Raw genomic sequence first — 22021 nt, forward strand, 5'->3', positions numbered from 1 at the left:
CCGCATAATTTCAAAGCTGACTGACTTAACGAAGGAGTAATTTTCCTTTTTATGGCACGATAGCGCTACCGAGTTGATGTTTCTGGTGTCATCTATCTCTTCGCTCGACTCGATCGCATATCTCTCCAGTATCAAGTGGTTCTATTAAAGATATCATCTATTCGAGTCGACTTCCCTGCCAGCAGAAAAACAAAAATGTTCAACACTGAGTCACATAGTCATAACCTAGAGTCTGGAGTTGCGACAGGTGGGTCGCCATTCATGGAGAGAAGTGGAATTAACTGACAAGGAGGGGCGCGAACAGGAATCTCTCAACCGCCACCTCCTTCCAATGACCTAGTTAACTTAGGAATCCTCGCGAGACCAAATGTCGCAACTGAAGAACACTCCGACAAAAGAAGCGGGGCCGTTAGTACCAAGAAATACACGATCCTGCGTTCGATAATCGCTTCTGATACTTTCAAAGTTGGAAAGTCACATTATATCGGACATTTGAGAGAGTTGCCTCCCCCTTCTGAGATTCGTGAAGAATGGAACGAACACATCTGTGATAAAATTAGCAATCACCTCTTGGCTGTTACAAGCAGCCTGCCTTTTGACATGCCAGACGACGATGTTTTATAACAGAGCCTGTTTTGTGTATGGCAGGTAAGAAAGGTGGGACGAGGTCTAGGAACTTTGGTCTCAGTGAAAGGCGGAGTACGGATATTGTCGTATTGAATCCGATGGTCTGGATCTTCTGCGGCAGTAGAAAGTGTCAAAAAAGGGTCAAGAAATCAATGCCCAAAGCTATGTTCTTGCAGCACAGGGACAACCAGACGGGATCAGCCAGGAAATCAATGATACGGTGCCTCCTCTTAAAGGGCATGTCAGCAGCCAAGGGATCAGCTTAGAAATCGATGGTTTGTCTGGTATTGGAGCGCAATTTAACGACCAAGCGATCAGCCAGGAAATCAAAGATACGGCGCTTCCTTTTAAAGGGCATGCTAGCAGCCGAGGGATTCAGTTGGGCACCCCAGCACTATTCCTAGGTAACAAAAGGTGGCGCCACCCCGACGTTTTTTCCATCCAGGACCATCAGAATAGCGCGATGTCCTGCGGGTTGAAGGCTAAGTTCACTGTGTCAACGACTAACAAGAAAAAAGAGTCTATATTTACCATCGGAGGCTTCGTAATGGTAGAAGGTTGCGTAGTTGGTCTAACTACAGCTCATGGAATCATTAGCCTCCTCAAAGAATTCGGATCAAGATCCAACTCTTTTAATTGCTCTTCAGAAGCAGATGATTCCACAGATGGAGAGACGACAACCTCCGCCTCCGCTTCTGAATCTTCATCACCTGTGGCAACATCTGGGTACACACCGAGTCCTCATATCTCTCTTACAAAAAGTGAGATTTCCTTTCGCCCTGAATATAATTCTCCTGGTCAGAGTGATACGAGGATCTTGCAAGAGGATAAATGGCTATTCTTGGGGGCGCCCAAAACCTTGGCCTATAGGGGTGAGGGGACTCTTTTCTGGTGATTACTCCTTGCCTTCACCAGCGCCGGCCTCGTCTGATTTTGCACTTGTTGATATGGAATATATGGGCAATCTGACGAACATGTATTATGACCCCACAACGTCCAGTGTCCACGAAATATCTGGCCATGTTTCAGTTGATCAAGTGCCTCGGGGAGAGGTTCTCATCATCAGTTCATCAAATGATCATCCTTTACGCGGGTACCTACTCGATGACACCGCGTCTGTCATTTTGAGAGGGGTCGTTATGCGTACAAGAAAAATTCAGCTTACAATGGACCATGGCCAGAAACCTGCACACCTGTCTCCACCACATCTTTCGGACTACCACATAGGTAGTGGAATATCAGGCGCATGGGTCGTTCACCAAGGGAAGCTGTGTGGTTGTGTATTTGCGGCATATACGCACGGTAGATACCTTCACATGCTACCCATTGATGACGTTTTTCGCAACATCACCCAATTTTCAGAGGCCTCGAGCGTTCGAGTAGCCTCAGCCGAGGATCTTGCCACTGTGAATAAGTCATCTCGCGAAATTTATGACCCCAACAGGGTATGATACCTGAATAAAGTAGTATATTGCTGAAAAAGTTAACACCAACACCAGGCAAAGCTAAATAACCCCCGCCCCCCCCCCCCCCCCTGGACCTTAATCGGAACCCTCATCAGCCCCCATTTTATGGTATCAATATACTGCATGATATTATTTGTGAAAACCACACGATCACGCCCGAAATCCGAGCCAAAACACGTGGAGGATTCTTCCTATTTGACGACCAGTGGACCTGTTATAGGCGAAACCACTTCTCAGTTTCCTGTTCATTTTTATTGCGTCCATGGGCTCGTGGTCCTTTCTACATAAAGCTTTCTCAACATGCCACTGAGCAAATCCGACAATTCTCTGTCAATATCCGCAATAGTAAACGCACAGGATAAGGAGGTCGTAGAATTGATCCAGCATACCCCCAACCGAAATAAAAACTCCGAAAAAAGGCCAGAAAAGACGATAATGCAGCCCTGGCAACCATCCCCGGTTTTGGGGAGCAAAGGATCAGCCCCAAATAGCGTTCAACATGGGCTTCCGGTTATGAGTCGGGTGCGATACCGATGGGGTATAATTTGGCACAGAAAGGAGAGCCACAGCCACCACAGCCACCAACCCATCATAAATTCAATTACATTCGATTCCAAACCGCAACAGGATTTAATGGTAAACGGCGGGCTCAGCAACAATACAACTTGGTTGTCGAGCTCTACGCCGAAATCATCCCAGTTGGAAGTAGGGAAAGCCAGTGGATCAAAATCGCCCAAAGGCTTTCCCATCCACTGGTAGTCCGCGGGCAATCGCCGGGGCATTACAAAGATGGTAGACCGGATTTGTCGGCAAGCATGAATCTAGATGCCGAGGGTGGAAGTTATGCAGGAGGAACGAAGGTCTTTTCCCGTGGACTTTAACAAATTACGCCGTCTCATCATCGTTTGATCCACGGCAACGATCAACTTCTTGCGAATTTTGATTTCACTATTGAATATATTAAATCTTTTCTTCCCTATGGCTTTCTGCAGTCCAAGCTAACATGATGATCCATATTCAGGTTTCGCCGGATTAAACTGCAAAGCCTAATTTGTTACTTTACAAGTTTGGTTTTAACTAATGTTTTCGGTCCTTTCCTCTTTTACTCTCTTTCTTTATTCCTTTTTTTTTTGGTCCGCTCTTGCTATTCCATGTATCCTTCTTGTTTTCATAACGATTGGAAAATGGTGTGACATACTTTGTACGACCCTGATATTATGACTCTAGTGAGACAGAAGTGTCTATCAGGAATATTACAACTTTTGTTCATCTCTCTTATGCACGCAGGAACCATTCATTCTCATATTTCAAGTTTGAGAAGGCACAGCAATCAACCGAAGTCAAGTGAAAGTGCGAACTATCCCCGAAGACTTTGCAGGATCTTCGCCACTGCTTCATGCCCATATCTTACAGCCAAAGCTAGCGGGGTCTGACCCTCATGATCCTCAAATTCCAAGCTAACACCCTTCGTAGCGACCAGCATCTGAACCACATCAGTACATCCTCGTCCTGCCGCCCAGGATATAGGCGTTCGGCCATGGAAGTAGTCATCGGGATTGAGGTCGATATTTCCTATACTAAGTAGCATCTTTACCACCTCTGTGTGCCCACTCCCTGCTGCCAACGTTAGCGGAGTATATCCATTATTGTCCTTGTAATTTGCATTGACGCCTTCTGTGGAGAGCAGTACTTTCACTATTGCCTCGTGCCCCCTCTCTGCGGCAAAAAATAAGGGCGTCCGACCATCAACATCTATAGAGGCAGGATTGACGCCTCCCGTAGCAAGAAGTAGGTTCACAATGTTTTCATGCCCATATTCTGCTGCTCTTGATAGTGATATCTGGCCGTTAAGGTCTCTAGCATCTATGCAAATGTTGTACCTCGCAAGCAATAACTTCACCAGTTCCTCGTGCCCCAGCCCTGCGGCTAACGACAAACACGTCTGCCCGTGAGTATTCGTGGATTCCATGTCAGAACCGAGTTCCAGTAGCTTTGCGGCTGCCAACCCCTTTCCGTGTTTCACGGCCCATAGTAATGCTGAACCGCCAAAGTGTTTAATTGTATGCCGATAGAGATAGGGATTTAGGAGAACGTACAGCCGGCAGTTTGTTTGGGTATAGGAGTTAATGTCTTCCTCTGTGTCCAGGAATTCTGCTATCAGCTGTAACAATTCATTTGCCAGGCTAAGCAAAGGCATTTCAAATTAATGGATAAGCTAAAGGATGGCTACACGCATGGAATGTCCAGTGTATTGTGTGTGTGTCGAGAGCTAGGCAGCTGCGAGGATACGCAATACTCATATAAGAGCACATGCGCCCGGTCTAACTACATGAGGAATCGTGGTGCCTGCAAGGATGCCCAGGCGCCTTATGAGGTGGCCATCATGAGCTGTGGCCCTCTTTATGCCGATATTATCACCTCTCAGCAATGTTATACTCAGAGGTCAGAGGGCTTGGGCGTCATTCTCGTTCTGGGTCGGCTATAATTAGTTGAGATGTGGTTTTAAGAAGTGAGTGTCTGTTAGATATTATTGGTGAAGTGCGCAGTGCTGACACACAAGGCGCCCAAGTCACCCAAGTCACCAATTGGTTAACCAACCAAGAAGAAACGCGCATGAAAGCGAGGGGTTTGGATTCTTCGATATAGATGCCAATTTCTCTCCTCCTGTTAGAAATAGCACATACTGCAAGCCCCAACTTTGCAATTGCCCATAATGCTTGCCAAGTTTGGAGATGATATTTTAGAAAATAACACTAGAGACGATGTGATCATATCAGAACTCTGGCATATTGCAGATATGACGGCAAAAATGGCCCCTAGGCTGGGGATTGCTTATAAAGGTGCAGTTTAAAGTTATATAAACAATTAGCAGCACTCTTTAGGGTTATTGAAAAAGTTGGGAGGCTGAATTTTGGACTGTTTCTCGACCCTTTTCACATTGTGGCTCATTTGTGGGGGGATATCACAATGGACGTCAATTCAGCAAGCAAGAAGTACGCGATAATACGGGCGACGTCATCCAGCAATCCTTGGATAAGTTCATTGCAACATGTCCCAGGGAGAAAATAGTTCATGTTCACTTCTCAGATGGAGACAGATATTCACCTCCATTGGGGCCAGATCACCAATTCTACCAGTTGACGATACAACTTTCCTTTCAGTACTTGGTCCTAGAATTATGTATCCGACCATTTCAAATGTTCCTGTAACAATTTAGATAGGTAGACTTCAAGGGTATTTATTCTAACATACTTGACATCTCAATCTATACACAGTTGCAGCAAAGAACATGTAAAAGAGGGAATAAAGCCATAAGATGATGACAATAAAATAATGAAAAAAGAAAACTACAGATCGATCCACATAACGCTCCAATTGCTTTAAAATCAACTCGCCATAGTGCTCTCATTGAAAAGATCCGCCAGCAAATCCTCGATACAAGCATCAATATCGGGAACACCCATACTGTACGTATCCTCAAAGGCTTGGATGCTCATGTGTCCGAAAAATGGCTTCAGAACCCGATCAATAATCTCGTCCTTGGGCGTCTCTCTGGTGCGATCTGAGTTGAGGCTGGGCTTCTTAAGCCCGCTTTTGTCGCCTAGATCGCTGGGTAGCGGTGAAACTGCCTCTCGCGTGCCGAGGCTGCGAGATACTTCATCTGCCAGTGCTACCGGCTCCCATCGACCGGGTGGGTAGATTGCATCAATAGTGTCTGTTACAAAGAGCCATTCTTGCAGCTGGAAGTCGTCGGGAACCAGGAGGAGCAGGATGTCTAACAGCTTACAGGCCTGCAAGAGCGAGTATGGCTGGTAGAGTTCTGACTGCTGATGCTGAGGCACAGCGTATATTGCCTCTTGTAGCTCCGTGTTGATCAGAGGCCAGAATGGCGCTAGATGAATCGTCGAGGTTTTCAAAAGAAGGGCTCGAAGAACCATGAAGATCTCGGCTCGGGTAGCAGATGATGGTGACGACGAATGTGTGGCCTGTAGAAGGTCCTCCAGCTTTTGCACAAGGGATGGAAGATCTGTAACAAACTGGTCCTCAATGTTGGATAGAATCAGCAGGGCGATTCTGCGTAGATTGAGCTGTGTTTTGCGATCAGCTTCCAGCCTCGCCGCCGATGCCCCAACACCAAACATGATACCAGCAGTAGCTGGTGGTGTCAAACGAGACAGTAGTTCAGAGAACCGATCTTTATCTACAAGAACTAGCTGCCGTAAAAGACTCATCCATCCAGATTTGACCAAGTCCACATGGCACCCAAAAAACTTGGGATCGTTGAAAGCATCCCCAATGTCCTTTTTCCAAACTTTGGAGCTTGCAGATATCTTGGAGATATGCTGTAGTAGCCCGAGAACGTTCTTGGTGACATTATTTGGGAAAAGACGCGAGCGGAAAATCGGCGATACAACGTTGGTCGAAATGCTTGATATTGCGGTTGTGATTCGGTCGGTCTCGCCCAACGTTGTCACAAACGCCGGCAATGACACGGTCAAGATACTTAACATATCATCAGGGCCCACTTGGGATGGAGGCGAACCATCATGATCCAAAGATGGCCGACCAGACATGCCTGAATCCTGAGACAGGCCCATCGGTTTGCTGGTGAATATAGCCGCCAAAAGGCGAAGCAAAAGATCCTATAAGACATCAGCATGTCATCCGTAGACTGCGTTAGTTGAACATTTAAAACATACACCAAGTTCTTTCCTCATGCGGCGATCGTCACCAAAGCTTGTATTCTCCATCTTTGTTCCTAGAATTCCAGCAAATTCTACTAGACGCGAGAGAATCTGTCGATGTGGGAACGGGTTTGCGAGCACATCACGCAAGAACGTTGTGCAGTCACCCCAAATCTCGTCGAGTACATCATCGTCAAGAGACCGCGCATATGTAACCAAGAAAGCTGCCAGTTCAGATTCAGTAATGTTGGACGCGAGAGCGGATTTACGATTCGGGTCCAAGGCAGCCGGGTTTGTGCGGCTGTATATGGAATTGAAAATAGCCGGAATGATCACCTTTGGTCGAGCCCTGTCAAGCGTATGGAGGAGATTGAAGATGTGCGAGGAGTTGATTGCCCCAGCAGAGTCAGTATTGCACCAAAGTTCCACCATCGTTTCAAGGGACTCGAGCGCTTCGGCGGTAAACAAATGCTCCAATAAACGGCGTGATCGGTTTCTCATTCTCAAAGATGTGTACTGAAAGGAGGCGGCTGATTCTGAATCGTAAGATGTACCGCCTTTGGTGTTATTAGAGCCCCATGACCAGATGGAGAAGCAGAGTCGAACAGCATCTTGGAAGCACAGCAAAACAGTAAGCCGATCATTGGCTACGTTTCTCGTTTGTGCTCCGTCCGAATTGAAAACATTAGATACCATATTTCCGAAAAATCCTTGGGGTTGATCAGGGCTTCGGATAGCTGGCGTTGTTATTTCTTCAGCATGAAGACGTTCATGTGCAGTGGCTATGCATGTCTCGAGCCCGGTTAGTAGGATTATTGTCACGTATTCGCATCGATCTTCTGGCCAATGCTCCGTCTTCTTGAATACTTCTTGAAGGTTAGAGAATGAGGACCGTATTTCTCTGCAGAAACATTCTACAAGCATTAGGAGAATCTGGAATAAAGATTCTCCGTAGAAAGGAAGACTTTCGCTAAGGAGAAGAATCCATTTTTCCAAACAACCTCGGGATTTTGGAGAGCTAATGCCTTTCAAGAGGCAGTCCAGTAGCTGTTCCGGAGGTTGCGGCACCGGGGGCGCTTGTTGTATCTTATCCACTCGATCCGTACTCAAGGATAGAATTGAAGCGCTTCTTAGAGAGCCTCGAGATCCCGTTCGTCTATGTTTCGGGTTGGCGGGCGAGGGCTGGAGATGTGCAAACTTGGCTTTGAGAGCTGCGAGAAGAGTTTCAATAGTAGCGCTTTGAACACTATCGCTGCCCTGGTCCAACGCATTAGAGAGTTTCTCGATAAGAATGACATGGATGTTAGTGCTAGTTATCTGCTCAGCACCAAGGCCAAGCAGTAGCTGTCGAAGGACTAGCAGGGCAATTCGCTGCAATGCCTCTTCTTCAGTGTCAATTTCACTATCCGGCGGGTTTGCAGATCCACATAACGCGAGTGCTATTTCAGCAATCGTGGTTTGGATGGGTTTTTCTTCAACAACATCTGTTGTTGTTAGCCTAGATACTAGATATGGATTCGAGAACGACTCACCTTCAGGGGCCAACGATTCGCGAGCATTTTCGGTGGGATGGAGGGAATGAGATAAGAGAATAACCCAGCCATTATGAGAAAGCGCTTTCATCACGTTCGACAGTGTTTGGAGTAGATAGTTGCATTCCCGACGATCATCTGATGATACGGTCCCACTCTTGTTTCCTGCTACAGATTCAACATCAACCAAGGCCTCCAGTGCCGAGACGATGATGTAGAGAACCCTGGTTTTGATTAGCAAATGCGAACCTCTGGAAATTTGGATGAAATTTACCTTTGTACAGATGGCATGTCTTGTATCCAATCGCGGACCAATTGTGAGACCTCATCGGTAGGCTGGGTCAATGAATCCAAAATAATGAAGAGAGGACGTTGAAGGAAAGAAACGTGGTAGAGAGAACGGTCATTTCCTGAAGGCTTCCCATTTACAGAGTGTTCTTCAGCAATCCGATTGTTCGAGGTCTCATGGTTCCACTGGTGGCTGTGATTCCAGAGTACGAAAAACTTTTCCACGGGCCCAGTATTGGCAAATTGAGCAGTGCTATAAGACTCTTGCTCGACCATCAAGTTTGTTATCGAAGACTCTACCAAATGATCTTGCCAGGTAATCGAATGCAATAGCCAAAGACAGCGGACAGCTTCAACATGGAATTTAGGACTTTGAGGGGACAAGAAAGTCCATAAACTTCCCACTAATGTAGGTATCAGGTCGCATAATTGCTGATAAGTAATGTAGTAGCCAGGGCTGTGGATGCCATAGAGAGCAACGACGGTCGAAGCAATCGAAGAAATGACGGGAAACTGTTGGGTACTGAGCCCAGAATCGTTGAACTTCAGATTATCGTGAAAGGCGGTGATGAGAGATGAGTCCGCTAGGCTCCGGGATTTCGGCGTCTTCTTCAAAAGCGCTACCAAGAGGTTCAACGTTTCTTTCACTGACAAATTCGAATGAGTGTCTTTTAAAGAAGAGATAGATAGGTTATGTGCTGCCCGTAAGATCAGTTCAGCAAGAGTGCGAGGGGCGAAGGGTAGCGGTTGAAGCTCGAGGCTCTCCCTGCTGTGGTCATAAAATTCACGAACGCGCTGCGAGATGATAGAATTATCGGTATTTTGTTGATCATCAGGCGGCGTTTCAGAGGCAGCTTTAATCAAAAATGCCCGCTCAGGGAGTAGGTTCAGCACGAAATTCAGAAGTTTGACCAGATGCTGAAGTAGAATTTTGTTATTCTCTGGATTCGATTCGGGCCGAACGGATAAAATCTCGTTTGCTTTGGTCAATATAGACAGAGTCAACAATGGAACATGAATCAAAACCATTTCTTCTTCGCGGACATTGAAGTTGGCGAGAATAAAATGGGCAAGCTTCAGATCATCCACTTTCTTTTCGAAGCTGCCATAGCGGCTTTTGAGATCGATATCAATCAAATATAGCAGTTCCGAGAAGATTAAGCCACTCTCTACGCCATCAAAGAAAGCGCTAGCGCTTCTGAAGACCTCGTCAAAATGCGGTTTAGCACCTACTTTCTCGTATGCTTGGACGTTTCGCATGATTGTGAGAAACACTGCAGGAACAACGAATCCGCCTACCTCCCAGCGATCCATTAGTGACAGCGCAATGCGTAGCGGTCTACTCCTCTCGGAAGGCTGGGGTGACCCTTGATTGATCATTTTGAGAATTCCCCGGATCAGCGGATCCAGACCGAATTTACTGAAATACTGTGACTGTGACTGTGACTGTGACTGCTCCGAGCCATCTGTAGAAACTCGGCGATCTTTGTCATTGCTAGGAAGAGGGAATTCCGCAGTAATATTTGTCGGTTCTGGGCCAAGCAGCCAGGCCCATAATCTTCTGTTAAGACTCATGTCTCGACGAGTAACAACTCCGGTAGCAGCAAGAATCAACCTTTCGAAATCATCCCGTCTAATTTTGTATTGAAGGATTGGAGAGTGCAGAGGTAGGTGTGTTACCAGCATGTCGAGGAAATTGCGCTGCACGAGAAGCTGATCGTCCGCCAAACCACTAGCAAAGCACCGAATGAGCAGACCAGGCTCCGGCGATATGACCGATTCCGCAACTGCTGCCGAGTCCGTCGGTATCTCCTGGCTCTCTTCTTTCTCGGACCGAGCGTTCTTCGAATCCGTGAGTCCCAGTTTTGGCAGGTGACGACTGAGATAAGCCAAAACTCCAGAACGCCTGCTAGGGTTTGTTATTGAAGCCAGGAACAAACACTGCCAAAAATACTGCCCCCCGGCATTAGGGTTTAGACTGGATCTGCGTGTATCCATCTGGCTGGCAACGGTGCGGATCTTGTTGAGCGTACGAAGGGTTGGTTCAAAGTCATCGCTGGTTTCTTCTTCTAGGCCGGGAAGCAAGGCGAGAATTATAGCTTTCAAGGCAGGGCGAAGTGCCATCGGTTCTAGTTCGGGAAGGTATGTCTCAAGCAGAGCTATGAATAACGGCCGAACGGAGAGAGATGCGAAGGTTAGGGTTGGCGCCACCCCAGGGAAATATAGGGACAAGTCTTGTGTAAGACCTTCAGACTACCAAGCATGTTAATAATAAAATACCAGCATAAAAAGGCGACTGCGACAAACCTTTATCAAGCCAAATATATAGGTATAAACCTCAAGGGCCTTCTGGTGTACACCCGAAGGTAATGACGGATTCAAGCATTGTGCCAGCCTCTTTGCGACAGTCACCTTGTGAGGCACAACTGACAAGTCAGGGGGGTGTGATTGAAGTGCCTATCCCAATACAATCAGATACTATCCATTGGCCAGACGTTCCAATGTGCGCACCTTGAGCAGGCGGCTCAGAAATGAGATATAATCCGCCCATTCCTGCAGAGTTGTGTCGAACAGCGACAAAGCGCGCTCCACCGTAGACGCATATCGGCGATAGTTCTTGTCCTTTTTCAAATGATCTTTGCTTCTCGTCAGCCTCCTAACACCTGCAAGTCTCTAGCCAGAGTACAAACCGTCATTTTGGTTCCGGTGTCGCGAGCGAGTGAAGGAGCTATCGGAGCTTGCGGGGGAGTCGGCTCGCTGCAAGCTGCCTGGATCCAGGCTCATGATGCCAATGTCGAATTTGCACTTGAGGTGCGACTCCTCATAACTCCGACATCGAGTCGGCGGAGCTCGAGATGAAATGTTCGCAAGGTGGTGACAGACTCGACTCTGTTGTGCACTGAGGCCACGCGTGCGGATTAAGTTTCTCCGCAGTCACTTTAAAACAACCAAACGAGGAAGCTCCGCTCGCTGGGCCCGCAGCGACCAACTACGTCAGTTTCTCCCCCGCGACAACTCCTTATCTTCCCAATGGACAACACATAATTCGGAAAAAAACAAATAAACATACATTTGGCGATCACAGAGAACCTGCTGGGATTGACTTGTCTTCCCACCATGAATAAGGATGGAGACTAAAGCAGACGGGCCCTCCACGACACCGGATGGCCAGTCAGATCAACACAGCAGGGAGATCTCGAAGAGCCACGGCGATGACAGGGGGACTTATAGCACGAGCTCAGAAGAAGAGCGACCCCCGCTGCCACCGCGTCCCCAGACTATCGATCTCCTAGATGAAGACAGTGCTTCTCGACCGTTAACCGCCCGACCACACCTGCAGTCACAGGCGACAACGGCTCTGTCGTTGAAGGATATCTCCCGGCAAGCAAATTCGGACACAGTTGACACGTTCATTCCTGGTTTTGGACGCACCTTACTAGGTCGAGGTTTGAAGGCGAGAACGAGTTTAAGCCAATTGAATAGCACTCGTGGCAGCGAGGCAGGCGACACTGCCAGTATCAGAAGCGTCATAGCGAATTCCGAGGAAGGACAGGATGAGAGTATATTCGGTGATTTTGCTGCTGAAGCCGCGCATCAGCTTCATACCGAAAATGTGGGGGTTCTCGACTTGCCTGAATTCCCTCAAGATGATGGCGAAAACGAATTCGTCAGAGAATTCGACGACATTGGAGATCTAGATGAGATTGGCGACAATGAAGGCATGATTCAAGAATATATAAACTAGTGACTGAGAACGCTGACTTTTGAGTAGAAATGCTGCTTCAGAAATGGAAAGGAAAGCGGAAACATTATCTAATTCTATCCGCTGCTGGTAAACCTATCTATACTCGACACGGCGATGGTAGCTTAGTATCCAACTATATTGGAATAATCCAAACGATTATATCTTTCTACCAGGAAGGTGACGATCCATTGAGAAGTTTCATTGCAGGGGACACCAAAATTGTCATACTCTCTCAGGGTCCTCTTTACTTGGTCGCCATCAGTCGCTTAGCGGAGAGTGAAGGCCATCTCAGACTTCAACTTGATGCACTTTATATGCAAATTTTATCTACTCTCACACTTCCCACTTTGGGCCATCTCTTCTCAGTCCGACCTTCCACCGATCTCAAGAGACCTCTTCAAGGAACCGAGACTTTACTTTCCTCCCTAGCTGATTCGTTCACAAAGGGCTCCCCAACAACTCTCCTCTCAGCCTTGGAATGCTTGAAAATAAGAAAGTCGCACAGACAGTCCATAAATAATGTTCTGTTGAAGACGAGGGCTGAGAAATTGCTGTACGGTCTGGTGGCAGCCGGTGGTCGACTTGTCAGCGTTATTCGCCCCAAGAAGCATTCTCTCCATCCGGGTGACCTACAACTCTTGTTCAATATGATTTTCGAGGCCGATGGCGTGAAAGCCGGAGGTGGCGAGAGTTGGATACCTGTTTGTCTTCCAGGCTTCAACAGTTCCGGCTATCTTTACATGTACGTCAGTTTTCTCGATGTAAGAAACGAAAACGGGGATATTTTCAACGACGAGGATATTGTGAAAGATGAATCTGTCGCAATTATTCTCATCAGTCCGGACAAAGAAAGTTTTTTCCAGCTGCAGGAAATGCGAAATAACATTGTCGAGGTAATAAACCACTCTTCCTCAATCCGAAGAATCTCTACTAATTAATATTCATTCTAGCAAATGCAAAAAAATGGAAGTATGAAAATTATCATGGACGCAATAAAAGGAGGGAGGCCTTCGCCCACAGATATTGTCCCTGGGACGGTCCTGCGCCATTTCATATACAAATCAAGAGCCCATGTCCAGTTTGTTATGTCTTCATACGAATCTGAATTTACATCGCTCACTCGCCATCGAAGGTTAGTTCTTTCTATCTTTTTCCCCGCTCTAATACAAAAAAAAGCTGACTTGCGAAAAGATTAATATCAATGTATAATTCTCTTCATGAAAGCGTGCACGCCCGCAACACACATGTCAAAGTACACCACAGCGCCAGTAAATCGGCAAGTGCATTTGCATGGGTCAGTCCGGCTTTTGAATTCTACTGCGTTGCGGGCCCAGATACGAATCGTAACGCTCTTTCGCAAAGCGCGAATAAGATTACCCAGTGGATACGAAAGGAGGAAGAGAGGCTATTTATTATCGGCGGTGCCGTGAGTTGAGCATTTGAAGGTTATTGACTCTGTTGCTAATATGGTCTACTAGGTCTTCTGAGATATGAACGAAGTAGTTTCACGATCCCATGACACACAGCTCTATAAACTCATTATATCACGACCCTATTAGCTATCAATTGATCACGACCATAGATTTTGTCATTTTAAGTCTAGAGGAGCAATTCTACTATAAATATAGATACAACATTGAACTCATGAGGCACAGTTTGACATCTTTTAATTCTATTCCAAATATTTTATTATTTTTTGGTGTTTCTATACTATAATAGCCACCTCGGAAGCCTTTCTAAGTCTATTCATAATGGCCGCAGCGAGATCGCCCTCCTCATCGTGGATACCCTCGACATAAATTACATCTACATTAAGTCCATCCAACGCGCGCAAAGCAGAGAATAATCCTCGAGCAATAGCATCTGCACTCGAACCCAAATTCAAGTCTAATATCGACGCTGCCAGGGAGTCGGCTCCGTTGCTGATACCCGTAATATCCCCGTCCGGTGTCATGGAAATCTCGCGAATACTAACTGTTGACTGGTTGTCTGAGGTGATTCCAAGGGCTACAGGCCACGTCCGCGTTCGTACAATGCCGGTTTTATGCGCGCCGTCGGTAGAATTTGCGGCTTGTAGATCTGCTTTCACCCGAAGTGTGGCTGAGGAGATATCCGAACCGGCTTCGAAAAGAACCACCTGCGCTTTGGGAGAGTAGTGTCTATATTTCATGCCCGGTGCTCGTGGGGCGTCTTTGCTCTTCAGTGCGCTATCGTGATACCCTATTTTGACCTTCTCCCAGCCCGGGCAGCTCTTGATCTCTTCAATACCTATTCCACCGGGTCGAAGAATGGCCGGCGGGTCGGACAGGCCGTCAACAACTGTGCTTTCGACCCCAACTCCACAGGATCCTCCATCTAGAATAAGGTCGATTCGACCTTTGAGATCTTCATAAACATGTTGAGCGGTCGTTGGTGACGGTTTTGTGGAGGCATTCGCGGAGGGAGCGGCAAGCGGTCTATCGGCAACGTGAATGAGGAGACGAGCAAACGCAGACGAAGGCATGCGCACGCCAAATGTTGTCAAACCAGCAGTGACTTCCTTTGCCAGGGGCGACCCCGCGGGGTTTGGAAGGAGGATGGTGAGAGGACCAGGCCAAAACCTCGAAATGAGGGGCTCGTAGATGGCCGGGATCTTGTTTTTGCTGTTGCTGTTTGTTGTCGCGTGACCAGCGAGTTCGTTCGTCTGGGTTGGGTTCAGTACTCGATTGAGCATATCCAGCGAGTCGACATGAATAATCAGCGGATTATCCGACGGTCTTTTCTTTGCCTTGTATATTCCCTGCACTGCAGCACTCCGCGTAGCATCCGCACCGAGCCCGTATACCGTCTCCGTGGGAAATCCAACAGGTATCTCACCCGACCGTAAAACTTCCGCGGCTTGTGAGACTGCCGTGGCTTCAGCTGTACCCTTGCTCTTCTCGGTTGCCCACCATTCTGCAATCGACGTGTGATCGGGTGCTGCGTTCAACCGGCGCACCGGCAGTATCTGGGTCGGTCTTTCGGCCATGGTGCAGATCCTGCGCCGGAAGCGGCAGAAAGTGAGTCGAGTCGAGAAATACAGTCTGGAAATGATTTCAGTCAGCGCGAGGCGAGGCGCTGGGTATTGGTGGTGGGTCGAGGCAGCGAGTGCGGTCGATAAGGTAGGTCTTTTAGCGGATGGTGGGATGAAGTTGATCCTCAACGGTCTGGTTGAACATTGTCTAGATCCTTTGTGTCTTGAAATAGCGACGTCGATCTAGTTGTATATCTTACCGTGAAACTGCGTAATATTTAAAGATTTCAAGTATGCGGTTGATCAGAAGATGAGTTGATGAGTTGATCATCAAAAAAAAAAAGTTGCAGTATCGCAAGCTATTATTTGTCGCCCCACTTACCGCCTTTGATATCTCTCCATTATAAACTACTACTAAAAAGTGATTTTGTCGTACTTCTGCCTACAGTAATAACAATACTATAGTTTCGCTTTAAATCTCAAATATCCCCTCGGTTACCAGGTTATTAGCGCCAAATTAATTATGGAAATAGTTGTAGTTTAGACGCTCTCGTGAGTCAGTCAGAAAGGAACCCTAATCTGGAGCCGGTGAGTGTCTGGGTCATCCTCTAATCCCCATTGATCTATACTATCTTCATGCTAGCATTGAAAAAAACTAGCATCATGAATGCCCAGAATCATCCATCATTGGTTCAATGTTGTGAGTCATAACTGTCACGTGGAATTCCAGTGCCGCAATGGACAAAGGTGGTGGTTTGTAATTTCCCACGGGTACAACGCTATTGAGTTTAAAGTGATGCTTATAAATTATTCTGTTATTGTTGCCTGTTGTTATACGAAATAGTGCTAGGCGCGTTTTATAGCGGCCGCCGATTTATTGAATATGAACCTGCACGATACTTGTCATATTGATATCTAGCACCCCGCATTGATCTAACGCGTTCCTAGTATCAATTTATTCTCAACACCATGGCTTCAAAATTTTCTACTGTGCCCTCGAGTGCGGAAATCGCACCCTCGCCTTTCACTGTATCCATATCGGATGAGCAAATCGACGAATTTCGGACTCTGGTGAAGCTCTCGAAATTAGCCCCGCCCACGTACGAAGGATCCCACGCAGATCGTCGATTGGGGTTATCGACAGAATGGCTGGTCAATGCCAAGGAAGAGCTGCAAAAATTCGACTGGTAAGCAAGCATACTTTGATAATGGCTGTGGAATAAAGTTTTGAGACATAAACTATGTAGGAGAGCCACCGAGAAGTATATCAACGACTTCCCGCAGTTTACATATGAAATTGAAGGCCTTCCGATTCACTTTGTAGCGCTATTCTCTGAGAGAGAAGATGCAAAACCAATTGCCTTTCTTCATGGATGGCCTGGTAGGCCACAAGACCTGAATCGACAACTTGGAAGACATCAACTGATTGATTATGCCAGGGAGCTTTCTCGAGTTTCTTCCTCTACTTTCGCTATTCCGTGAAAAGTATGAGCCAAGCACCCTACCCTATCATTTGATAATTCCATCGCTTCCTGGATACACGTTTTCGGGCGGTCCACCGGTTGACACGGACTGGAGCTGTCATGATATGGCTCGAGTCGTGAACCAGTTGATGATCAACCTCGGGTTTGGCACTGGCTATGTTGTGCAGGGAGGCGATGTCGGGTCCAGAGTTGCGCGTTACCTTGCTATTCAGTATGATGCTTGTAAAGGTTCGTTATAGTTTCATGAAAAGTCGACGTTTCTTGACAGCTGACATCACTTTGTAGCTGTTCACTGTACGTGGAAATTTTTACTCTAGCATATAACCTTGCAGCCACTCATATGCGTTTAGTGAACTTTGTTGGTATCACAAAACCTCCCAGCATTGGAGACGAAAAGCTCTCGCCTTTCGAGGAAGAAGGCCAGAAACGGGCAGAATGGTTTGGTACCTATGGATCTGCCTATTATCTGATGCATGCTACGAGGCCCAGCACTATTGGACACATCGTGGCGACGAATCCGGTTGCACTCCTTGCTTGGTAATTTTTTTATCGATTCTTTTCTCGGAGAAATAAAGAAGTCAAAAGACTGATTGCAAGCTAGGATTGGCGAGAAGTTTCTAGATTGGCCCGATAACAGCAACCCTATTCCTCTGCAGACGATTCTGAAGGAAGTCACACTCTACTGGTTCACCGAGACTTTTCCTCGGTCTATCTATAGCTATCGCGAGGTACGCGTTTATCCTATTAACATTTGCCAGTGGAAACCGGTTTCTGATTGTCCTCCCTCTAGCTTTACCCGCGAACGGCAGTACATCCTTCGCTGACCCCCGAATGGTATATTCATAAACCATTTGGCTTCTCGTACTTCCCGCAAGAAATCATGCCGAGCCCTCGGTCCTGGGTTGAAGCGACTGGTAACGTGGTTTATTGGAAAACGCATCAAGAGGTAAGTTCAGCATCATGTTGCACGGCTTCATAGACTGATCACCAATAAATTGCGTCAGGGCGGTCATTTCGCAGCACTGGAACATCCTCAGGCTCTCGCAGACGATATTGTAGAGTTTGTAGAGCAGGTTTGGCCTAGTTCTTGATTATCTAGTGTAATAAATACCTAGCAGTGTATGTAGTTTGACATGCACAATGAACGGGTGATGTAGAAATTTATTTATCGTCGCATAATAAGTTTCAAAAATTCAAAATCTGAAATATCCCAGTGAATTTTCCTGTTAATCGCAGTATTAATTTCTAATTTTACTATCAACAATCGATCCATCGGAGGTGGCCGACGACGGGTCCGGAGCAAAGTCAACAATGGATCGCATCAAATTAACTCAATTCTTGACGCTACTTTCTCCTTAGGCAGATTTTTATTGCGCCAGTGGCAGTGAAAAGGACCCACAGAGATATGATATGAAACAAGATAAATAGCTGGGCCACGTACGTAAGGGATTTTTCATCCATATTCAAGTTCCAAAGTCTGCATGTATAAAAAGTGCGAAGTGGAACTTCCCCTGTCCCATACTTTGGTTCCGCAACGAACGACGCAGACGCAATGTGCAAAGACAGCAAAATCCACAGTTTCCTCCAACAACTGCCCAAATGTGAACATCACGTCCATTTGGAAGGATGTCTGACTCCGGAGCTCATGTTTTCGCTCGCGGCTCGCAACGGCGTGACGCTGCCAGACCCGGACACGAGACCAGAATTCAGCTCCGCCGAGGCGCTGTACGAGAGATATGAGCATTTCACCTCGCTTGACGACTTTCTGAGTTATTATTTTATTGGCATGTCCGTGCTGAAGCAGAAGGACGACTATGAAGCGCTGGCCTGGGAGTACTTCCAAAAGGCGCATGCTGACGGGGTCCATCACGCCGAGGTCTTCTTCGACCCCCAGGAACATATCAACCGAGGAGTGCCGTATGAAACGGTGGTTATGGGCTTCAAGGCCGGGTGTCAGCGTGCCGAGCGCGAGTATGGAATGACTACGAAACTGATTTTGTGCTTTGTCAAGCATCTTCCGGCAAGTGATGCTAGCAAGGTTTTTGATTTGGCCTGGGAAAGGGGTGACTTTGAATTGGGTGGTGCTCTGCACGGTATTGGAGCCTCGTCCTCGGAAGTTGGCCCTCCAAAGGACATGTTCAAGGAGATTTATGCCACTGCGCATTCAAAGGGAGTTCAGAGAACCGCCCACGCGGGCGAGGAAGGCGATCCATCGTATATCATAGCTGCGCTGGACGCCTACAAGTCACAGCGAATCGATCACGGAATCAGATTGATCGATAGCCCTAGTCTGATGGAGCGCGTTGTGCAAGAGGAGATCCTTCTCACAGTCTGCCCGGTCTCCAACATCAAGCTACGCTGTTTCGACCATATCAGTCAAGTCCCCATCCGGATGTTTTTGGATGCTGGGGTTAAGTTCTCTATTAACAGTGATGATCCAGCTTATTTTGGAGGCTTTATTCTGCACAACTACTGTGCCGTCCAGGAAGCGTTTGGCCTGAGTGTGACGGAGTGGAGGACGATTGCTCTGAACAGTATTCAAGGCAGCTGGGTTGAGCAGGACCGGAAATTGGAGATGGAGAATCGTGTCCATGAGCACATTCAGAAGCACCAGGCTTAAGGATACGTGAAGCGACTCAACTGATATGAAAGGGTTGATTTTTGTTCTTGTTCAATATTTTCAGTATATGCATAATGATTCCCAATGCGTTACGAGTACCGGTACACATGCAAATCAAACATAAATTAGTAAAAATATATAGTCCTCAAACCATATACAGGATATTCCGTGTTGAATTAATGTAATTGTCATTATTCGTTATCCAAGATATAGATGAGTTGATGACTAATCAATATCTGAATAACCTCGTTTTTCCTCTTGGACCTGCAGGTCTAACGTGACGCAATCTCAACTCGACCCATGTACAAAGCAAATACCTCTATTCTGCTAAACCTGTCTCGCTACTGTCACCAGCCACTGCCATATCTAGCAATACGGGCAAACATGTCCACAACCAGCACCTCGGTAGCAGATCGCTACAAGCTAGTCTTCTTCGTCCCCCATCCCAACCTCGAGGCGTGCAAGGAAGCCATTTTCGACACCGGTGCAGGAGCCTTCCCTGGAGGGAAATACACCAAAACATGCTTCCAAAGTCCCGGAACCGGTCAGTTTTTGCCTGGAGGAGGCGCTAATCCAAACATCGGCGCCGTGGGCACGCTGGAACACGTGGAGGAGATGAAAGTCGAGATCCTGTGTGTTGGCAGGGAGACGATGCTGGACGCAGTGAAGGCTTTGGTCACGGCCCATCCGTATGAGGAGCCTGCGTATGAAGTCTACAAGTTGGAGAATGTGTAGACTAGAAGCCACTGTGTGGTTTGGCTCGGGCTCATCGAGGTTTCATTATCGAGGTTCGAAGAGCATAATAATGACCTTGTACTAGCGTATGCACCATGATGAACAATCTATCACCCTTTACGAAAACAAGCCTCCCCAAAAAACACAAATATAATAAATGAATTATCGTGTGTAAACTGGAAGATTGCAAATTGGCGCCTGTGATTGGCGGGCGGCGCTGACATGGACCGGGCAGAATTGCGCGGGCTGTGATTGGCGCGGGCAGCTTCCCTGCAAAGGAACTCGTCAAGCCGGCCGCGACTTTGACTTGGGACCTCGTCTCCTCCACCACCGCTCGACTCTGCTCAACACTAACTGCCAGCAATGGCTTCCAAACTCTTCCCCACCGTCGCGCGCTCTGCCCGCCAGCTCATCCCACGGGTCTCGCGACCACAATGGAGGTCCTTCTCTGCCGGTCCGCAGGTCCTTAGCGACTCTCTCGCAGTGGTAAGCAACGTCGCCCGAACCATCCGAAACCCCCCTCGCTCGCCGCCAATGCTGGAATTGAGGCTTCTTAAACGTTTTAAGTCTTGAATTATGTCTAATTCTGTCGCCTACGCATATTTTTAGCACCGCAACAGCCCCGACAACAACCCTTCCGTCCCGTTCAAGTTCAACCAAGACAACCTGAAGATCATGGACGAAATCCTTAACCGCTACCCCCCACAATATAAAAAGGCTGCTGTCATGCCCCTACTCGATCTCGGCCAGCGCCAACATGGTTTCACGAGCATCAGCGTCATGAACGAGGTCGCCCGGCTTTTGGAGATGCCTCCTATGCGAGTTTACGAAGTCGCGACTTTCTACACCATGTACAACCGAGAGCCCGTGGGCAAGTATTTCGTGCAGGTTTGCACTACGGTAAGCTTTTATCAATTTTTGGTCCGTTGGATTTTTTTCAATATCTAACTGCGTATTCATCAGACACCATGCCAGCTCGGTGGATGCGGTAGCGACAAGATCATGGAAGCGATTACCAAGCACCTCGGCATTACCGCAGGCCACACGACAGAGGACAACCTTTTCACTTTCATCGAAGTCGAATGCTTGGGTGCTTGTGTCAATGCCCCCATGGTTCAGATCAACGACGACTACTACGAAGATTTGACCCCCGAGTCCGTTGTCTCCCTTCTGACTGCCCTAAAGGAGTCCGCTGCCAGCGGATCAGCCAAGGTCCCAGCTCCTGGACCTCTCAGCCAACGCGAATCCTGCGAAAACAGTGGTAGCTTGACTAACTTGAACGAAGTCAAGTGGGACCCAGAGACAATGATGAGAAAGGATGGACAGCTGTAAGCGGAGGAAATGCTCAAACCATGTCCTTTCTTTCTTTCTTTATTTTTATTTTATAATCATGCCGAAGTCGCTTTTATAGAGCTGCGCTTTCGATTTCGGTAGCGCGAATCTTGGGAGAAGATGGTTCAAACGTTTCCATATGTCCTGTACAGTATATCTTCTCCATATTTTTTTGTTGTTTAACATGAAAAGAATTAAATTATGCATGCAACACACAAGTGTTTTTATTTCCGACGTATATACATTATATTAACCCATCTGTGTGGTTGTGCCGAGCTTGCTGGCATGGGTGGCTCCTTCCTCGTTTCACGCACCTTAATCCAACTTCACTCTGGCATTCTCCGACTATCTCTACATTGTGTTTTACTACGTTTGAGGTATGCTGATTCAATTGAACTTGGTTGAAAAAGATAAGACGACTGCTCGGTCTTAGAATAATCAACTTTACTTTTCGAAAATGGGACAAGCTAAAGCTACCCAAAGCACTTCTCAGACATCCCCTACAACCAACTAGA

The 22021-nt window shown here is 47.2% G+C and overlaps 8 protein-coding genes across 8 annotated transcripts; 5 read left to right on the plus strand and 3 right to left on the minus strand.

The window, feature by feature from the left end:
* Positions 1-195: 195 nt before the first annotated feature.
* Positions 196-2974, plus strand: TRUGW13939_06021 (uncharacterized protein; the record flags this gene model as incomplete). Its single annotated transcript, XM_035489178.1, has 5 exons — positions 196-247; positions 305-408; positions 752-1499; positions 1543-2072; positions 2585-2974. The coding sequence occupies 5 exons, from the start codon at positions 196-198 to the stop codon at positions 2972-2974; spliced, it is 1824 nt and encodes a 607-aa protein (XP_035345071.1).
* A 476-nt stretch (positions 2975-3450) lies between these two features.
* Positions 3451-4290, minus strand: TRUGW13939_06022 (uncharacterized protein; the record flags this gene model as incomplete). The annotated part of the gene is made up of 1 exon (XM_035489179.1): positions 3451-4290. The coding sequence occupies one exon, from the start codon at positions 4288-4290 to the stop codon at positions 3451-3453; it is 840 nt and encodes a 279-aa protein (XP_035345072.1).
* Positions 4291-5479: 1189 nt separating this feature from the next.
* On the minus strand, positions 5480-11382 carry TRUGW13939_06023 (uncharacterized protein; the record flags this gene model as incomplete). The annotated part of the gene is made up of 7 exons (XM_035489180.1): positions 5480-6736; positions 6794-8262; positions 8311-8534; positions 8585-10851; positions 10906-11055; positions 11110-11234; positions 11289-11382. The coding sequence occupies 7 exons, from the start codon at positions 11380-11382 to the stop codon at positions 5480-5482; spliced, it is 5586 nt and encodes a 1861-aa protein (XP_035345073.1).
* A 343-nt stretch (positions 11383-11725) lies between these two features.
* TRUGW13939_06024 (uncharacterized protein) lies at positions 11726-13830 on the plus strand (the record flags this gene model as incomplete). Its single annotated transcript, XM_035489181.1, has 5 exons — positions 11726-12342; positions 12465-13236; positions 13294-13475; positions 13535-13769; positions 13822-13830. The coding sequence occupies 5 exons, from the start codon at positions 11726-11728 to the stop codon at positions 13828-13830; spliced, it is 1815 nt and encodes a 604-aa protein (XP_035345074.1).
* Positions 13831-14048: 218 nt separating this feature from the next.
* Positions 14049-15350, minus strand: TRUGW13939_06025 (uncharacterized protein; the record flags this gene model as incomplete). Its single annotated transcript, XM_035489182.1, has 1 exon — positions 14049-15350. One exon carries the CDS (start codon positions 15348-15350, stop codon positions 14049-14051), a length of 1302 nt encoding a protein of 433 aa, XP_035345075.1.
* Positions 15351-16304: 954 nt separating this feature from the next.
* Positions 16305-17910, plus strand: TRUGW13939_06026 (uncharacterized protein; the record flags this gene model as incomplete). The annotated part of the gene is made up of 7 exons (XM_035489183.1): positions 16305-16522; positions 16583-16716; positions 16775-17051; positions 17105-17356; positions 17421-17547; positions 17610-17765; positions 17824-17910. 7 exons carry the CDS (start codon positions 16305-16307, stop codon positions 17908-17910), a joined length of 1251 nt encoding a protein of 416 aa, XP_035345076.1.
* Positions 17911-18371: 461 nt separating this feature from the next.
* Positions 18372-19439, plus strand: TRUGW13939_06027 (uncharacterized protein; the record flags this gene model as incomplete). Its single annotated transcript, XM_035489184.1, has 1 exon — positions 18372-19439. One exon carries the CDS (start codon positions 18372-18374, stop codon positions 19437-19439), a length of 1068 nt encoding a protein of 355 aa, XP_035345077.1.
* A 25-nt stretch (positions 19440-19464) lies between these two features.
* On the plus strand, positions 19465-21506 carry TRUGW13939_06028 (uncharacterized protein; the record flags this gene model as incomplete). Its single annotated transcript, XM_035489185.1, has 6 exons — positions 19465-19540; positions 19810-20128; positions 20175-20227; positions 20536-20660; positions 20784-21074; positions 21138-21506. The coding sequence occupies 6 exons, from the start codon at positions 19465-19467 to the stop codon at positions 21504-21506; spliced, it is 1233 nt and encodes a 410-aa protein (XP_035345078.1).
* Positions 21507-22021: the final 515 nt, after the last annotated feature.

Source organism: Talaromyces rugulosus, chromosome III, assembly GCF_013368755.1.
Source record: "Talaromyces rugulosus chromosome III, complete sequence".
NCBI lineage: Eukaryota > Fungi > Ascomycota > Eurotiomycetes > Eurotiales > Trichocomaceae > Talaromyces > Talaromyces rugulosus.